Source organism: Podarcis filfolensis, assembly GCF_964270895.1.
Source record: "Podarcis filfolensis genome assembly, chromosome: 5".
NCBI classification, from domain to species: domain Eukaryota; kingdom Metazoa; phylum Chordata; class Lepidosauria; order Squamata; family Lacertidae; genus Podarcis; species Podarcis filfolensis.
The window spans coordinates 63,643,497-63,661,257 of record NC_139608.1 but is presented as its reverse complement, the minus strand read 5'-3'; the positions used below and the strand labels follow the sequence as shown (position 1 = coordinate 63,661,257).

The 17,761-nt window shown below is 44.0% G+C and overlaps 1 protein-coding gene across 2 annotated transcripts in view; it reads right to left on the bottom strand.

Moving 5' to 3' along the window:
• Positions 1-2,092: 2,092 nt before the first annotated feature.
• Positions 2,093-17,761, bottom strand: part of SLC16A12 (solute carrier family 16 member 12) — a 41,315-nt gene continuing 25,646 nt past the window's right edge. For both annotated transcript variants that reach the window (XM_083614142.1, XM_083614141.1), the window contains 6 exons: positions 15,557-15,774; positions 8,944-9,047; positions 7,282-7,425; positions 4,880-5,471; positions 3,827-4,086; positions 2,093-2,712 (listed from right to left, as the gene is read on the bottom strand). In XM_083614142.1, the coding sequence (XP_083470268.1) occupies positions 2,465-2,712; positions 3,827-4,086; positions 4,880-5,471; positions 7,282-7,425; positions 8,944-9,047; positions 15,557-15,741 (1,533 nt within the window). In that variant the 5' untranslated portion in view covers positions 15,742-15,774 and the 3' untranslated portion in view covers positions 2,093-2,464. The remainder of the gene's footprint in view (positions 2,713-3,826; positions 4,087-4,879; positions 5,472-7,281; positions 7,426-8,943; positions 9,048-15,556; positions 15,775-17,761) is intronic.

Here is a 17,761-nt window from a genome sequence, read left to right as displayed (position 1 = left end):
TCTGCAAGCAGTCAGTTTAGATTGATCTGGTCCCCATCACCAGTCCCCAAAGCCTGCTGGGCAAGGAGGGAGGGAAAAGAAAGAAGGTTGGAAGAAGAAGAGGAGGAGGAAGAAGAGACAGTCCCACCCACTTAATTCTCTGGCTCTGCACACCACCAGCATGTGTCACCTCATGGATTACCCTTGAGTGACCAAAAAAGTTTCCTCATGGTTTGCTGTAAAAGGAACCTTGAAGAGGTCTAGTAGCCATTTGTAAGATCAACCATCATTGGAATGTCTCTCCTGCATGTAGGTAATCATGTACTAGAATTCTTATTTTTGGCCAATAGAACAGGCAAGGCCCAAAACACACCAACCGTGAACAATGCAAAACCATTTGCCACCTACGTGGGAAGTTATATACATATAACTGCTTCAGTACATATGTGCAGATTCCAGCCATGCCATAAAACAGGTTACTTGAAGTGACCACAACTGCAGAGAGAGAGCTGCCTCACACAAACAGGTTGCACCCACATAACTGCATCATGAACACGCAAATGTGGCCAGCTACGCCTAGAAACAGAGTCACTGCAATGCTTTATAATTGTTGTGCTATTAAGCAGGAGATGTGGCTGAAATGCAGAGAAATACCTTCCATTTGTGCCGCATAATTCTGCTTAGTGTATGCATTTTGGCAAGCAGTTTTCTTCTGACAGAATGCATCTTTGTTGGGCAGGGGCTGGATTTCACTAATTATATGCATTCCACATGCACTTTTCAATCACATGTACTGTACACATTCTCAGTTGCAAAAGATGCAAATTTTTAAGGAGCACTGTGTTTCGGCTCACGTATTGTTCAGGAAGTGTAAACTGGGTCTGTTCACTATCAAGCTCATCAGAACCCAGAGAATGTTCATTATTAAAAAAAGGTAAAGGTAAAGGACCCCTGGACAGTTAAGTCCAGTCAAAGGCAACTATGGGATGCAGTGCTCATCTTGCTTTCAGGCTGAGGGAGCCGGCGTTTGTCCATAGACAGCTTTCTGCGTCATGTGGCCAGCATGTCTAAACTGCTTCTGGTGCAATGGAACACTGTGATGGAAGCCAGAGCTCATGGAAACAGTTTAATTTCCCGCTACAGTGGTACCTATTTATCTACTTGCACTGCCGTGCTTTCGAACTGCTAGGTTGGCAGGAGCTGGGACAGAGCAACAGGAGCTCACTCCATCACGGGGATTCGAACCACCAACCTTCTGATCGGCAAGCCCAAGAGGCTCAGTGGTTTAGACCACAGTGCCACCTGCATTATTAACACCAGATGCATTCACTGAAGAAATGAAGAATTCATCTGCATCAACTTCAAATGCAAACTGAACTCATTTCTCCCCCATCTCTAGCATGCACTCATCAACAACGAATGTTCTCTGGGTTTTAATGTGTGCAACTGAGCAGAACAAGCACACAAAGAATTTCAAAGTTAAAATTAACTGCCTTTTAGGAAATCGAAAAGGCTTTAAAATATAGGAACAAACCTTAGTTAAATTTAACGAAGGCCCCTTTCATTGTATTATGCTTCCCAAACAAGAGGGCGAAGCTTACCATAGACAACTGCACTTAAGTGGCTACATCACAAGCAAGAACCCACATGGTTGGATGCATGTACTCAATAAATTTGAGTGTGTTTACTTTGCAGATCAATAGTGCAAAAGCTCAGTATTGCTCAGTAGAAAGCTGCCTCCATACCAGCAATGTCGCAAGAACGCCTTGTGATACTAGAGCCAGCTTCGCTATGAGTTTTTTCAAATGGAAATTCGTTCCTTCCATTCGTTCCCTCTGATTACTACAAATTGTTTTCAGGTGTTTTAAAGAAGAAACCTGTGAGAATCGCCAGCCTTCCAAAAGCCACATCCCAGTTGTTTATCAAATCCAGGCACATCATAAAGCATATTTTGTGACCTTTTGAAATGAAGTTAACCACAGTATAAAGCAGCAGTTCTGCAGCTGAGTTCCTTTGCAGAAGTCAATAGGCATCTGTTGATTTTCAGAGTTAACCAAAGAACGCATTTAACCTTTTTTCATCCCTGCTTATTCCAGGCAAGAGCAGCCACGTGCAAAATTAAAAGGCTTTTTACTGTGTCAACACTGTTTTACACACAGTTTTATCATCTATTTGAATGTCTAGTTTGCCTTCTTTGTGCATACAGGGCCACCCTCAACCTCCCCGGCACTGCGTTAGAAACTATCTTAACTACATCCTCAGAGAAGAACTTCCTCCTTCTCTGCTACCCTCATTAGGGCACAGGCTTTTTACCTGCTGAAAGGACAGAAAACAAAAGTCCCATGCAAAGGCGCATTCCTTCTCTCCTTTCTTCCAGTGGGGAGGAACATCTTCAAATAGTGTAGCAAGACTTAACAAAAATCTATCTTAGCAAAAGGTTATTGGGTACGCAAAGGAGAGGGGGAGGGCCCTTTCAAGCACGTTGTCATCTTTTGCTATAACTGTTTGCCTCACTGGCCAGCAGCTCCACACCTCTGGGATCTAATTCTCTAGTTACAGAATAGACAATGGCTCCATTTGTCCAGCTTGGTTGCTTGGCCCCAGGCCTCAAGGGAGTCCGTTTCGCCTTCTTGGCTAGTCTTGCGCAACACAGTAGCATCGAACTGAATATCATGGAAAACCCACACAGCAGAAACGAGGCCATGTAGTTGCCAGTTGTGTCCACAAGCCAGCCTGTAGGGAAAGATACAACATTGCTGCTATTATTATTACTATTATTATTATTATTATTATTATTATTATTATTATTACTTCAATTTATATACAACCCTTTATCAAAAGATTCCAGGGTAGTGTACAATATTAAGAATGCATTAGGGAGAACCTAACCCAGCCTTTCTCAACCTGTGGGTCCCCAGATGTTGTTGAAGTACAACTCCCATCACCCCTAGCTAGCAAGGCCAGAGCTCAGGGATGATGGGAGTTGTATTCCAACAACATCTGGGGACACACAGGTTGAGAACCGCTGACTACCCTTATGGCTGCAAAGGTCACCCTTGAAAATGTGTTGATGGTACCTGGTGAAATCTTGAAAGCCAGAGGACATCCTGAGCATTATGACAGGCAGGGCTTCCACTCTTGGCATTGCCAGGTGCAATGCAACTAGAAGCAGCAGAAGGTATTATCATCAACAACCTCTGTATCCCATAGTCATCTGCATGGATGTGGGTTACCCTGCTTTGTCCTCACAATAATCCCATGAGGAGGGGTCAGGCTGAGAGCAACTGAGTCCCAGTCCCCCAATGAGCTTCACAGCTGAGTAAGAGTTTAAACCCAGACCTGCCAGACTGTTTGGTCTGCATAGCTCACATAAGGCAAATGGTTCCAATTTCTTTGGCAGATAATTTGAGTTGCCTTGACGCAGACATTTGGTGGCAGTGGCAAACGCTACTTCTAAATAGCAGCTCAAGAGTATCCACAGGCGGCCTTTGCATTAGAGCGGTTAAGGAAAACAAGGTGTGATTTTGCACTGAAAGTTCACAGTGAGAGAATGAAGAAACCCAGAGGACAATGAATAAATCTGTTCAGATCTGTCACATATTACTGGCTTTATAGCAACAATGCAGTATGGTGTCTGCTGTTTTTTTCGTTTCCTCTTAACTGGACCTCTCTAGGGTCCTCTTTCTTGCATTTGCCTTGCATACAGAAGGAATGTATTGCCCTCTGGTGTTCAGTTTAGTGCAAGAGGAATCCAAACAGCGATTGGAAAGAAAAGGAAGGAGCCGGTAAAGACATGTACTTGAGATTCATACATAACCAGGGAAGCTGATTCACATACAAAACTGACCTGCAACAGGTGGGCTGATTAGGTAGGGTATTGCGTGAAGGAAGTACACCACCCCAAGGGCGGATGACAAGGAAGCCGTGCCCACCACGTCCGCGGTCACCACTGGGAGAAGCGTGATGTAGGCTCCATCGAAATATCCAAAGGTGAAGGAGAAAGGCACAAGGAGCGGAAAGCTCTGGAGCACCGGAAGGAAAAGGCAGCACAGGCCATCCATCCCCACCGCAAAGAAGTAGCAAACATAACGATACTTCTTCAAACACCTGCAAGGCAGTAGGCAAGAGAGTCAGTTGCAATGAAGTAATATTTATTTCATCTGATATCTGTGATCTTCACTGTAGCTGGGGTCTATCTATCTATCTATCTATCTACCTATCATCTATCTATCGGCAACTCCATGGGCTGATCCTCATGTTTTCTGCCTGGACATGCTCTGTTGCATTTGTTGTATTTTTGTCTCCTTTGGTTGTGGACTCTAGCCTGTAATAAAAGGGTAAAGGACCCCTGGACAGTTAAGTCCAGTCAAAGGCGACTATGGGGTTGTGGCACTCATCTCACTTTCAGGCCAAGGGAGCCGGCATTTGTCCACAGACAGTTTTCCAGGTCATGTGGCCAGCAGGACTAAACCGCTACTGGCACACAGAGGACAGTGATGAGTGCCAGAGGACACTGAAACCTTCCTGCTGCACCAGTACCTATTTATCTACTTGCACTGGCATGCTTTCAAACTGCTAGGTTGGCAGGAGCTGGGACAGAGCAACGAGAACTCACCTCATTGTGGGGATTCGAACCGCCGACCTTCCGATCAGCAAGCCCGAGGCTCAGTGGTTTAGACCACAGCGCCACCCTTGTCCCAACTAGCCTGTAATATTTAGCAGGGACACGCAGTACGAGATGTACTGAATAAAATGGATACCACAATAAAATTGTTAATGCTGAAGGGGGGAGGAAGGAAAGATGCACTCTTCTTAACGTGGAAAATAATCCGTGGGGCATTCAATGGGGGTCGTTATCCCACATCACCCAGCTTTCTATGTCATCACTCTTGGCCATTACCGTCTATCTGTCAGCCATCCAAAAGTGATGTTGCCGATGATGTCGACGACCCCAAGGATGGACATGAGGAAGGCCGCCTGCTGATGACTCATCCCGACCCTTAAGGCATAAGGCACCAGGTAAACGAAGAGGGGGCTGCAGCCGTAAGCCATGAACAAGACGGATACCGCGAGCACCACAAAGTCCGGCATCAGCAGAAAGTGGTACTCCTGCCACGAGCACTGGCACAGGTATTTGTGGGACCAGACTTTGATCAGAGGGGAGCAGACCGACCACTGCGTCAAGTCCTGCTTCTGTGCTTCCGGCCCAAACTCCTGCTCCGAGAAGTCGGGCATGCTCTTGCGGTCCTCTTTGCCCGCAACCGGTCTCATCAGGGCACCGCAGACGCAGAGGTTTAAAACAAAACCTCCCAGGATGAGCAAGGCTCCCCGCCAGGAAAACTGTTCAATTAGGAGCTGGACCACCGGGGCCAGGATGAAGGTGCCAATGCCGCTGCCCGACATGGCCATCCCATAAGCCAGGGCTTTCCTCTTGTTGAAATAGTTGCCCACCATGGCTATGGCTGGTGAATAAGAAAGTGCAAATCCCAGGCCTGGAAGAAGAAAATCACAAACACAAGCAAAACACGATTTGTTAGCAATGCAGATTCCATCACTGTTTCTTTTCTCTGTTAACCATGCAAGAGGCCAATGAGATCAGCATAAAGAAAATAGCCCTCCTTCCATAGTTTGCTCTCAGATTTTTACTATGTTCAAGAGGCACACTGAACTGAGGGCTCGCCATCATATCTTGCAGCAGTGAGTTCCATAGATGGTTCTCATAGTAATTGTCATTCAGGAAGCTGCCAAGGCACGAAGGAAATCTGCTAGTACAAAGTGCTGGTTATTTTTGGGCAATAGCTGAGCTGAAGGCTGATACTGAAGCACTCGCACAATATGTGCTATAACAGGGACCTTTTTTTTCTTAGCAAACAAGCTATTGGCAGCATTTGAGTACAGCATTTCTACAAAATTGTTATTAAACTGCAGGGGTCTGTGCACTAAGCTCCCATCACCGTGGCTATAATGCGAGTTTTACCAAGTCAGCAATTTCTGTGTAAACATTTCCGTTCCTCATCTTTGAAAAAAACGAACTAGCAGAACATTGCAGGTTATTACACACACACACACACACACACGGCTGAATTCGCTGGGGATGATCCTGGGCAATGTAATCAGCTGAAGATGCTGGTTCCACATTTAAATTTAGTGAATTAACCACAGTAGGTTAACTGGTGTGCTTACTTCACACTGTCACAATGTGTGGCCTTTAACTGGGGGGATCATGTAATCACTTGAAATCTGATGAACTTTCAGAATCCAGAGTTTGAGGAGCAGAATTTTCAGCTGCAGACTTGAGAATCTTAGTGAGAAGTAGTGGGAAATTTGACCAGAACTTCAAAAGGTATCATTGGTGAGCCTCACATTGTAACACCAACATTTGAACAGCCATAGGCACACAATTATGGCACTCCACCAAAACAACAAACCTGCATTTCTGAATTTCAAAATTAAGATCCCATTGTGATTTTCAACATTTGAATTTGGAATCTGAGAATCCAAGTCAGAATTATTATTTTTTTCCAAAAGTAACCTTGGCTTTGTTCTGATTGTTTCCTTCATATTCCTGATTTTGTTGACCAGGTTTCCCTCCTTTTCCCCTCTCCACATCTCACCATAGTTATGGTTCTCACTGTATGGCTTTGTTCAAGTCACTGTCTCCTTACCTCAGTTCCCATTCTGTAAAATGGAATTATGGTGTCCTAATTCAAATACATAGTTGGGAAACTGACAGCTGGTCATACGTAAAAGCATAAGATATTCTGATCCATTAACAGATATGTCCAATAATGGAGGAGGAGAGGAGAATCTCCACACACAGCCCACACCCCATCTCCCCTCCTCTCTGCAGCCTTCAGTGTTCCTCCACAAATATGCTCTGAGGGGTCCCTCAGCCCTCCAAGACAGATTTTCAGGGACTACCAGGGGCTACAGGTGGAGAGAGAATCAGCCAACATCATCTCCTCTTGTCCTCCATTATTGGGTGCCTCTGGTGAAGCAACAGCACTAGGACGGCCAGCTGGATTTTGGGCAGTGGCTGCAGCCCTAAACGCACACAACAGACACACAAGTTAGTCAAATTAGTCTCCTGAACAACATGCATGGAGCTCTGCTGCAAGGTTGCAGTCCTCTAGATGCCTATCTGGGGTTAAGTCTCAATGAATTCAGCAGCAGAGCTTATTTCCCAGAAAAATGCTCAGAGGAGGTTCCTGAAGCATGGAGAATAATAGTATTGATGCTACAATAATAACAGCAATAGCAATAGCAGTAATAATCATAATAATCATAATAATAGTATAATACCTGTAAGAATTCCTAAGGAAAGGTAAAGATGCTCTAGGCTTGTGGCAAAGGAGCTCAGGATAAGTCCTGCAGATGCAAGAAGTCCTCCCAGAATGATGCCCACTTGGCAGGAGAGGTGATTGCTGATGAAACTCCCCAGTGGAGCTTAAAATGAAAATGAAGGCAGTCAATAGGGTGCATCTCCATTTGAACACACGTACTTTCACATGGACCAGCATGGACATTGGGGATAGATTTCTGTGTACTAAAAAGGGATACACACATATCTGTGATGCTCCCAAATCAAACAGAGAGAAAGGACGCCATAGGTTGTGCACCCTACTCTCCATAAAGCTTTCAACCATGGCTGTTTCCCCTCAAAAAAAAAAATCAAGAACGGTGGGGAGGGGGATAAAAGAAAATATTGGCATCCACTCTAGAGCCCAGGTGATTTGTACATTTAAATTAATAACACACTCCCTAAGTTATGTTAAAATGTTATCCTCCGACAAGGAAAAAAATAGGTTCTATGCCCCACAATGACTCTGTGCATCTCATAAAGAAATGTGGGTAGAGATTATCTCATAAGGGAATTCTCAGTGAGTGATGGTTTGCGGATGGGGAAGCAATAGACATACGGGTCAAAGGAGCCCACGTCATCCCCTTCCCAGGTGACACTTGACAACAGATGTGAGTAGGGATGAGCAGATTGGACTGTTTCTACTCTGTCTCAGTTCTACACATACTCATTCATAAATCTCTTCTGTCTTTTTTCCATGCTGGTCTGTGAATTTTTTTTAAATGTACGAAAGTTCACACTGGGTGGCGTTCAACTAAATTTTACTCAGAGTAGGCCCACTGAAATGAATGGGCTTAACTCATTTCAGTAGGTCTGCTCTAAATAAAACTTAAGTCAAATACCACCATTTTTTTAAAAGGTCTTTCATGCAAAGAAGTGCCAATTCCCTTCTGCTTGCGCAAATATGGCTTCGGAGGCCAGGAAGTGAATTGTACCCTGTGAGTTTTGCATTTCAGCTTGCGTAATTACAGACACACCTTGTGTTACGTTTGCTTCACGTTGTGGCTTTTCAGGTTAAAAATGCGGCCAACTCGGAAGTGTTTACTTCCGGGTTCGCCGCACACACAGAAGCAATCTGTGCGCTTCATGCATGTGCAGAAGCGCTCTATTGCGCTTTGCACACGCACAGTAGCGGCACTCTACTTACGGACCTTTGGGGTGCGAACGGCACCCTGAAACAGATCGTGTTCGTAAGTAGAGGTACCACTGTAGTCCAAAACAAAGTGATGGGAGTGCATCCTAAAAGTTTCTCCAATCAGTACCTGCCTTAAACTTTGATTTCCTGATTACTAAAATGCATATCGTGTATTTTAAACCATAACAAGAAAGCAGTGCACTATAAATGAAATGAAACAACTGGAAACCAGAGAGATGGTGTGGAATTGCTTCTTCTGATCATCAGGCAGATCTAAACCAGAAACTCTGCTCATTTAGTTCTGGTTTTTTATGACTATGTATCACACCACTACTAAAAGGAGACGTGCAGCACAATCTTATGCATATTTGCCCAGAAGGAAGTCCTGTTGAATTGAATGAGACTTTTAGGCATCGGACTGCAGCCTAAAAGTACTTCACCCATACACACAATTGATCCAAATACTCACCACAAAACATTGTAGCACAGTCTACTATGGAATGGATCCAAGCTGTCCGGGCATAATCTTGAGCAAAGTAAGTCTGGAACTCCACAAAAAAAATTGAGATGCACCTGGAAAACACACACACACACACACACATATAATTCAACATGTTAAGCTACTGCAGTTAAAGAATAAATGGAAACTAACTTAAGATGTATGGTGGATTCCAAGTGAAAGGCAGAGGGTTGCATTCAACATGGTTCCTTGTGCTTTTTGAGCTAGGGATGTCAAAGCAAGGGAAAGGGGCGTGGAAATTGCCATAATTCACCCGAGGGCAGGAATGGAAATAATAGAAACGAATATGAGCACTATTAGCTATCTATATCTATCATCTATCTATCTATCTATCATCATCTATCTATCTACCTATCATCTATCTATCTATCTATCTATCTATCTATCATCTATCTATCATCTATCTATCTATCTATCATCTATCTATCATCTATCTATCATCTATCTATCATCTATCTAAAGTTAAGTAACATTCATGGACCTTTAGCCAACAGAATACTCCCCACTGCTCAACCAAAAAACCCCGAATTGTGGCACAGAGCGATTGTGTGTGTGTGTTTTATTAAATTTCCTGTTTTACAATTTCAGATAAACATTTTACATACTTAAGATATCACTAACTTCCCTTCTTCTCTTTCCATGGTTCATTTTACATATCTTATATCCTTGCATATTTTACAAAAACTATACCAGTCGGTTTTTCATTATTACATCCATCAAAACCTATTTACACAGTTGAATTTATCTTAATGCTGCCAGTGTTTTCAGATGTACACAATTATTTTCCATATATTCAATAAACCTTTTCCAATCTTCTTTAAACGTATGTTCTTCTTGTTCTCTTATTCTATATGTTAAGTCTGCAAGCTGTGCATATTCTGTCAACTTAAATTGCCAATCTTCTTTGGTTGGGACCTTGCTCGTTTTCCATTTTTGGGCTAACAAAGCATGGGCCGCAGTTGTTGCATACATAAACCACCTTTTCTTACACGTCAGAATTTCAGTCTGAATGATCCCCAACAGAAAAGACTCTGGGGGTTTTTTGGGGGGGGGGAGTAATTTTAAACATTTTTTTTCAATTCATTATAAATCATTTCCCAATACTTTTTTACCCTTTTCCATGCCCAGGCACAGAGGGATTTTCAAGGGGGTAAGGAAGGTGAGAGTTGGGGCCCCGGTGTGCTGACAACAACAGTTTCTTTGGTTTGAAAATATGCCCCCAGGTCCCAAAAGGTTGGTAACTCCTGATAATCAAGCAGCCCTACCATTAGCAAAGCAAGGAAACCTGAAAATTTTACAGATTTCTTTTTGGGGTGGGTGGAGATTAGCATTAAAGAATGGCAAATTGTCCATTTCTCCTTACCAGTGTGTGGACTCCATTTAGTTTTTACTTTGAGGGCACCAAGGGGCCTTGGAATGTCTTTGGGCTCAAGGCCCAGTTTATTTCAGGGAGACTTATTTTTAATAAAGTAAGAAGAGCCCTGCTGGATCAGGTCCATGGCCCATCTACTCCAGCACCCTGTTCTCACAGAGGCCAGCCAGTTGCCTCTGAGAAACCCACCAGCAGAACTTGAGCCCAACAGCACTCTCCTCGCTTGTGTTTCCCAGCAACTGGCACTCAGAGGTCTGCTGTGTCCGACTGTGGAGGGAGAATATGGGCCTCGTGGCCAATGGACATTGACTATTTAGCCATGGATTTTACCCTGTTGTGAGGGTTACTGGGCCCCTTCTCTCAAATAAGCCCTCTGATGGCAAAGAGAAATGAGAAAGATTGCATCTGTAAGAAACAGGAGGGTGACGGTGGCTGACCGTCTTTTGTGTAGTCTCAGACTAAAGCTCCTATCCCAGGTATGCACAGAGCCTATAAAACCAGGTGCACTGTTCCGAACAACACAGCATAGCTGTGAACCTTCCCCTTTTTTGCGCAAAATTCCTTTATTCCAGCGCAGTTTCCCGCTGCTATCCCAGATTGTTAGATATCCTGTAGACTGTCCCTGGGACAGGTGAGGCTGCTGATCTCTTATTTTCAAATCTGAAAGTTGACAGCTATGCAACACAGATCTGTTCTTATGAAGGAATACAAAATAGAGCTTGAAGCTTATAATATTTATGTCTGATTATTGTGATCTATACATCAGTTTTCACTGTTCTGTGCAAGACACACACACCCAAGAGGTGTGGCTTTTCTCTGTTTTAGATAAGACATTCCCCTTGCTTCACACAAGATAAACAAGCTTCCTCCTGGGAAAACTGCAAACATGACAGAAAACTGCCCTTCCGAGGGGCCCGTGTGTGCACAACTGATGATTAATGGCAGTGTTTGTTTCAAGCTCATCATGATACAGCATTAACTGAAACACGTTCACCTCTGAAAAACAACTCAGAGCTCTCTTTCCGTGCCAACTGATTTGGCTGGAACACCGAGGCCCATTTTCATGTGCTCCCTCAGTTATGTCATCCATCACACTTGGTATAGCTGCAGGATATTCCTCCTGGTCCACGCTCAGAGGCTTCAGTCTCTTTCCTCTAGACAAGTTAGCAGACACAGCCTGCAATGTCAAATATTTGGCTGGACGTTTCTGCCCTTCTTGGGTTGGTGGGAACAAAATTCCATGTATAATTCTATTTCTTAAAGTTTTATCATCAGGAAGGAAATGGAAGTGAAGCCACATTTGCAAACCAACAGAGACAGGCTTGCCTAAATCTCCTCCACACCTCGGGGCCAAATACATTTTAATTTGTGCAATGCACTCTTGAACAGTCCTTGCACAGTTTGTGAAAAGCGGCTCTGAATCAATGTTGTAGTTTGCATGATATGTGTTATGTGGATGAAGAGCAACACCTGGAGGAATATTTTTGTCTCCAAAACACATGTGTATTATGCAAACGCTGAACGCTGGCCAATTTTTTCTTCTATTTTCTACTTTGAAGGAAGGCAGTATCAGATATTTTCTGAATATCTAAGATGCTTGAAGAGTATATATAGAGAAGGGGCCTTCTTGGGTCACTCACCCATCTCATTGAGGGTAGTCGTGGAAAGGGATTGCACAACCAATGTCTGAGACATGAGTCATGTCAGGCAAGTCCTCAAAAAACAGGGCAGAACCAAGAAACCTGCTGTCTCTCTGTCCCTCACGTTGCCCACCGAGACAAAACAGCATACAGCTCATCAGGCATGTGCAGCAGTCCCATTGGATAGGGGTCTTTTTTATTGAACAAATATAATTATTAAACAAACTTAATAATTATTTTTTGAACAAGTGTAAATCATATTACAAAGCGTCTTGGTCATGGGAAATATTTCCTAAACTGATGTGTCACGTTCTGCACAAGGTGGCTCACATCAAAATTATAACTTTTTAAAAAGTCACCAACTGTCAGGCATGGAGAGTCCTCCCCTCCCTTCGGAAACGTCACAGATAAGAATTAATGAGCAGTTGATAGATTTATAGTCCTTCTATTCCAGCTCTCCGCAAGGAGGGCAGTTGGCTAGTCTAATTCTCCTTCCGATTTCCGCAGCATTTTGGGTGTCAATGGGAAGTTTGTCCCTCCCTCTGACTCCTTTGCTCTCTGATACATTTGGAACTCTGAGTCCATGGTGAACGGGGAGGGGGGTCCCCTACACTCTCAAGAGACGTCTCAACTCGATGCCCCCTCTCTTCTGGTTCTCTTGTCATTATGTTGAAACTAGCTAACTCCTCCCTAAGCTGTTCAGCTCCTCTCTCTCTCTCTCTGCTTCTGAACATGTGGACAAGGAGGGAGACTCTTCCCCCTCCAGCTCTCCATTGGAGAGAAGCTGGTCTGCCATAGAATGCATTCTCCAGTACTCGCCTTCAGACCATTCCCTGACACCAACATTGCAACCAATCAATCAACATTAACAATGGTTGGGGCAAAAACAACTCAGAATACAGGTGGCAATAATTTTGCGTGCATTCAAGCAATGTGCAACCACCAATGCACGGGTCCTTTGGGACAGGGGTGGAATGGGTTTGCGTGTGCTCCGCTGACATGCATGAGGGCCAAGAACACCTTTGGGTGTCGCCTGTACAGGGCAAGACAACCTTTGAAAAGTCAAGGGGGAGCTGGTTTGCCAGGATTTCATTAGGTAGAGACTTTGACAAGGTGGCAGTGCTAACAAGAGGTCGTCCTCACCTTGGTTCTTCCATTTGCCATCCTCTTGCATAATTTTTGGAAAGGTTGTGAACTTAGGCCAGTGCTATCACTAAGCAGAGTAAGCCTCAGACAGCAAGATTAGGATGTGATGAAAGAGCAGCGAGTTGTATAAGCTGCTTAATCTGTTATTGTATAGAAAAGACCCTTGTGGCCTCGGGTGCTAAGACTAATTTTAGTTATTTAAAGTACTGTTATCGGCCACCCCAACCTCTGCTGAGCAGTGCAAGATACAAGGGTCTTGGCACCCAACCAGGGCTTATGTTTCCTTTGGGCACAGTGGAGGCTGTAGGGTCTTTATGAAATATGGTTTGTTATTTACACCTGAGTCTGGATGGAGAGAGGGTTCTGAGCATCACATCTCAAGAGGGACTTGCTTGCTACAGCGACACAGCACTGGATTTAAAGGCAACCAAAACATAATTCCTGTGTCTCCTCCATACAGCTTGTCCGTCCCTCGGCCCACATGACCTCTAGCCCCACCCTTCTTCTTCCCCAAAACCCTTGCTAAAAATGCAAGCAAAGCCTTATTTTTAAAAAAGGACATTTTCTCCTGTGGTGACATCACGCCCACTGTTACCCTGGCAACCTCATTTGCTCAGCCTCAAGAATCTGATTGGTCATCAGCACCTTTGTATTCCTTAACAAGTCCCCACCCCAGGCTATGCCCAGGTCTGGAAAAGGAGCTTTTTCTGCAGTTTTACTAAATCCAATGCCAAAAACAGTACTTTTAGGTTGCCTTGTAAAGTCAAACACCACCACCACCGCAAAGGCAGATTACAAAAGAAAATGCAGTGCAGTACAATTGCAATTAAAACCTCACATATATTAATAAAAGCAAGAAATGCACACATAAATTATCCAAGCAAAACTGCTACAGGAAAATAATCTCAGAAGGAAACAAAGGCGGGTATCCAGGGCTCTCCTGGATATGTGTGACAATGGGGTTTGAGGAATCCCAGCAAGAAATGTCTTCTAGAAATGTGAGGCCACTGTGGCCTCCCTCTTGTTGTCCCCACCCTCTCAGTGACAGGCATGTGAGGGCCTCCATTGCAGATCTGAACATATGGACAGGCTGCAAAGGCGGTCCTTGAAGTAACTCAGATCCAAAGCATTTAAGTTTTCAAAGCTAAGGTGCCTAACCCTGATTCCCAATGGCTTGATCTGCTCTCCACCCCCCGCAAATTCTTCTGTCCCACTCAAAACAGATTCCCAAGAGCCCACCAATTTTGAAGGTGGCAGCAAAATGAAAAAAAGTTGGCACAGTGCTGAGGTAGGCAGAGAAGCTTCAGCCCCGTGCCCTGATGGGGATGCAAACTGCTCCCTGTTAAATAAATGCAACCACCTCATTTTGAATTGGTCTTAGCAATGCACTGGCAATCAGCATAAGTGCCTCATGAACCAATTGCCAGGCTCATAACAGGACACAGCCAGCTGCATTCTGTACCAATTGAAGTCATCTGGTTGGCCGTACCGAGAAGAGAACATTGAGCACTGGCCTGATCCAGCAGGGATCTTCTTATGTTCTTGGCAGTCTTCAAAGACAGTCCTATGTGAAGCACATTGCAGAAATCCAGCCCGCATATCACTAACACTTGGATAACTGAGGCAAGGTCAGACTGGTGCACAGTTGGCATACCAGTCTAAATTGGTAAAAAACACTCCTGGCTGCTATCACCACTCGAGCTTCCCCAGTTGGCATGGAGAACTCCAGAATTCCACTCTTTGTCCTCTAGGGGGAAGTACATGTGCAAACAGCACTGGTTGCAAGCCTCCATCCACTCACTTTATCTGGATGGAACCCATCTTGTCTGGAGTCAGTATCAGCTTGATGGCCCTCATCCACTCTATGGGTTGACTAACTCAAAGCCAACAAGTTCAGTAGGTGTACTCAAGAGTATGACACAGCCGGCTACAACCCTACATGTCTTTGCGGCTCTGCAGAGGAAGGTACCATCATGCATCAGGGGAGACTGGTGAGGATGCAAAGGGATGTCACAGCCATAGTTCAATGCACTCCCCTCAGGGGATTCACCTCAATGTCTGTGACACACTTTTAATGCTGCCTTAGCAAAGCAATCCTGCTGTTATTAGACTTAGAATCAGAGAGTTGGGAGGGACCTTGAGGATCATCTAGTCCAATCTCACGCAATGCAGGACTATGCAGCTGTCCCTGTGACCTTGGTTTTATCAGCACCGTGCTCTAACCAACTGAGCTATCCAGTGGACTGCTATAATCATTCTGCAGATAACATGGCTAAGAAGTGTCCAGATAAATTAATTAACATCCTCCATTCCTGGACCACGAGGTAGCATTTCCCACCGCTTTCAAGCAGGGGATAACAACAACAAAAGCTGGGTGAAGAATCACACCCATAAACGTCCTTACCTTGTTACAGCTCTCGTGCAGATAGTAACAAGGAAGCAGCCGATCACAATCATCCACCCCCAGCCACCATCGGGAGGGGAGGCACTTAAACCTTTCCTTGGTGCAGCCATGGCTGGGATAGGGAGTCTTCCTTTCTGTCCAGAGTCACTCTGCAAGACCTGCCAGTTGACAGGCAAGGCATGCATGGAATGTTACCTGGCACATGGGTTATTTGACATCTGAAACAAAAAAGCAAAAAAGAAACAATAGGGAACAGATCAAAGCAAACCACACATGGCTCTGTCAAAGGCCACTATCAAATAGTTCAATGGAGAGGCAAGCTTTATTGTTTAAAGTTAAGCTTTTTATTTTTAACTCCCAACAACCGCAGGAGTAAATTCTATGCATTGTTGGCAGCAGCTGACTATGGGCCATATTCGCCACTTTAATCCAGAGTCACTCCATTGATCTCACTTCATGTTCTGCCTCACCCATAACAGATGGAATCTCTGTATCTGACAGAAAACCTATCATCAGAATATTTTTAAATCATAGCACGTTAACATTCAAAATGCATTTGAATGGACTGAATCCTGAACTGCGATGTCCTGTTGTTTTACTTTGATACTTGGGAGCTGGTGAGGTGAGGTGGCTTAGAGTCCAGTCCACAAACCAATATTTACTCAGATGTTCCATTAACATCACTAATTCCTAAGTAACCATGCACAGGACCACAGCCTTAGATGTATGATAGTACATTTGTGTTCATGTAAGAGGGAGGAGGAGGAGGAGGAGGAGGAGGAGGAGGAGGAGGAGGAGGCCTCACAGGCTAATCTTCCAGAAGTGCAGAATAATGACTCTGGAAAGGTATGCATGCAACTTTCATGGCTGAGACAACAGCATTTCCCCCCAGTGGTGGGGGGGAAAGCAGTTAACGTCTTTCTAAAGTTGGGAAGGGTAGAATGTCAAAGGCATAACTAACATCAAGCAGCCCAACTGTCAAAAGTGCCTTTGAAGATCATCTCCCTTATAGCTTTGCTTGAATGAGGAACTGGATAGGCAAGCTGGATTTTAAAGCCAGACCAAAGAAGGGCACCACTAAATCCCAAAGACAGCCAGCCAGTTTCAAATGCAGAATAGGCTTCCTTTTCCTAGACCCCTTCCTTATTTGTTAGTTTAAAAAGCTTTTATACTGTATACAGTACTTTTTAGGTTAAGTTGCCCCTCAGAGGAGTTTTACAACCATGTTCAAATATAAATCCATCAAATCCAAAGGAGAAGCCAGTAAAAGAAATAAAATATCAAGTTTGGTTCCAGTCATATGCAAGCCAGCATACCAACAGAATAACCCAGGTAACTCTAAAGAATGTGACGTTGTTCATAGTTTTATTCAAATGGGTTTATCGTGGTTTTATTATTGTTGGGATTAATTGTGCTGTAAATCGCCATTAGGTGAACAGTGGTAGGCAAATTTACCAAACGACAGTCAATAAAACACCTTATACCGTACCTTCATCTAAAAACCCACACAACCTCTTTCACTGGACCTGTCAGTTGCCTGTCTGTACTGCTGTCAGGGCCCAATTTTAGAGTCTTATTGGACAGGGGTAGGAAGCTGTGTTGAAAGGATTCCCAGTTCTCAGAATTCTCAGTTCCCAAAATTCTCTGGGGAAAACCTTAACAATTAAATGGATATAAAATCCGCCTCATAGATATGAATGGATTTTCTAACTGTGGTGTTGTATAGTTCTCAGAATTCTCTGAGAACAATTACACTGACAGGAAAAACCTCCTCATATTTATGAACCGTTATTAGTTCATAGTATGGATATGCCCCCTTGTTCATCTGAGAACAAGGGAAATAGCTTCCAGGTCAGAGAGCCTAAATTATCTGGAGAAACCCTGGAGCTAAGACACTACCACACTTTCCACTACCTTACTCAAGCAAAAGCACTTCATTTGGACCATCAACATTAACATTCTGTTGCTCTGTTGAAAAGGATGTTTCTTCCCCTGCTGAATGAAGAATTCTTTTTTAAAAATAATAATAATAATAAAACAAATAAGCAAAGCTGTCTGGTATGTGATATAGTTTTCCTTGGAGGGAGGCCTAAAATAGCCCAGCTGCAGCCTAATCCTTTAGTGGTTGAACACACAATATTCCTGCTGACAAGAATCACAGGCAGTCCCTTGAAACCTTATCCAATGCCATTTCTAGGAGGGAAC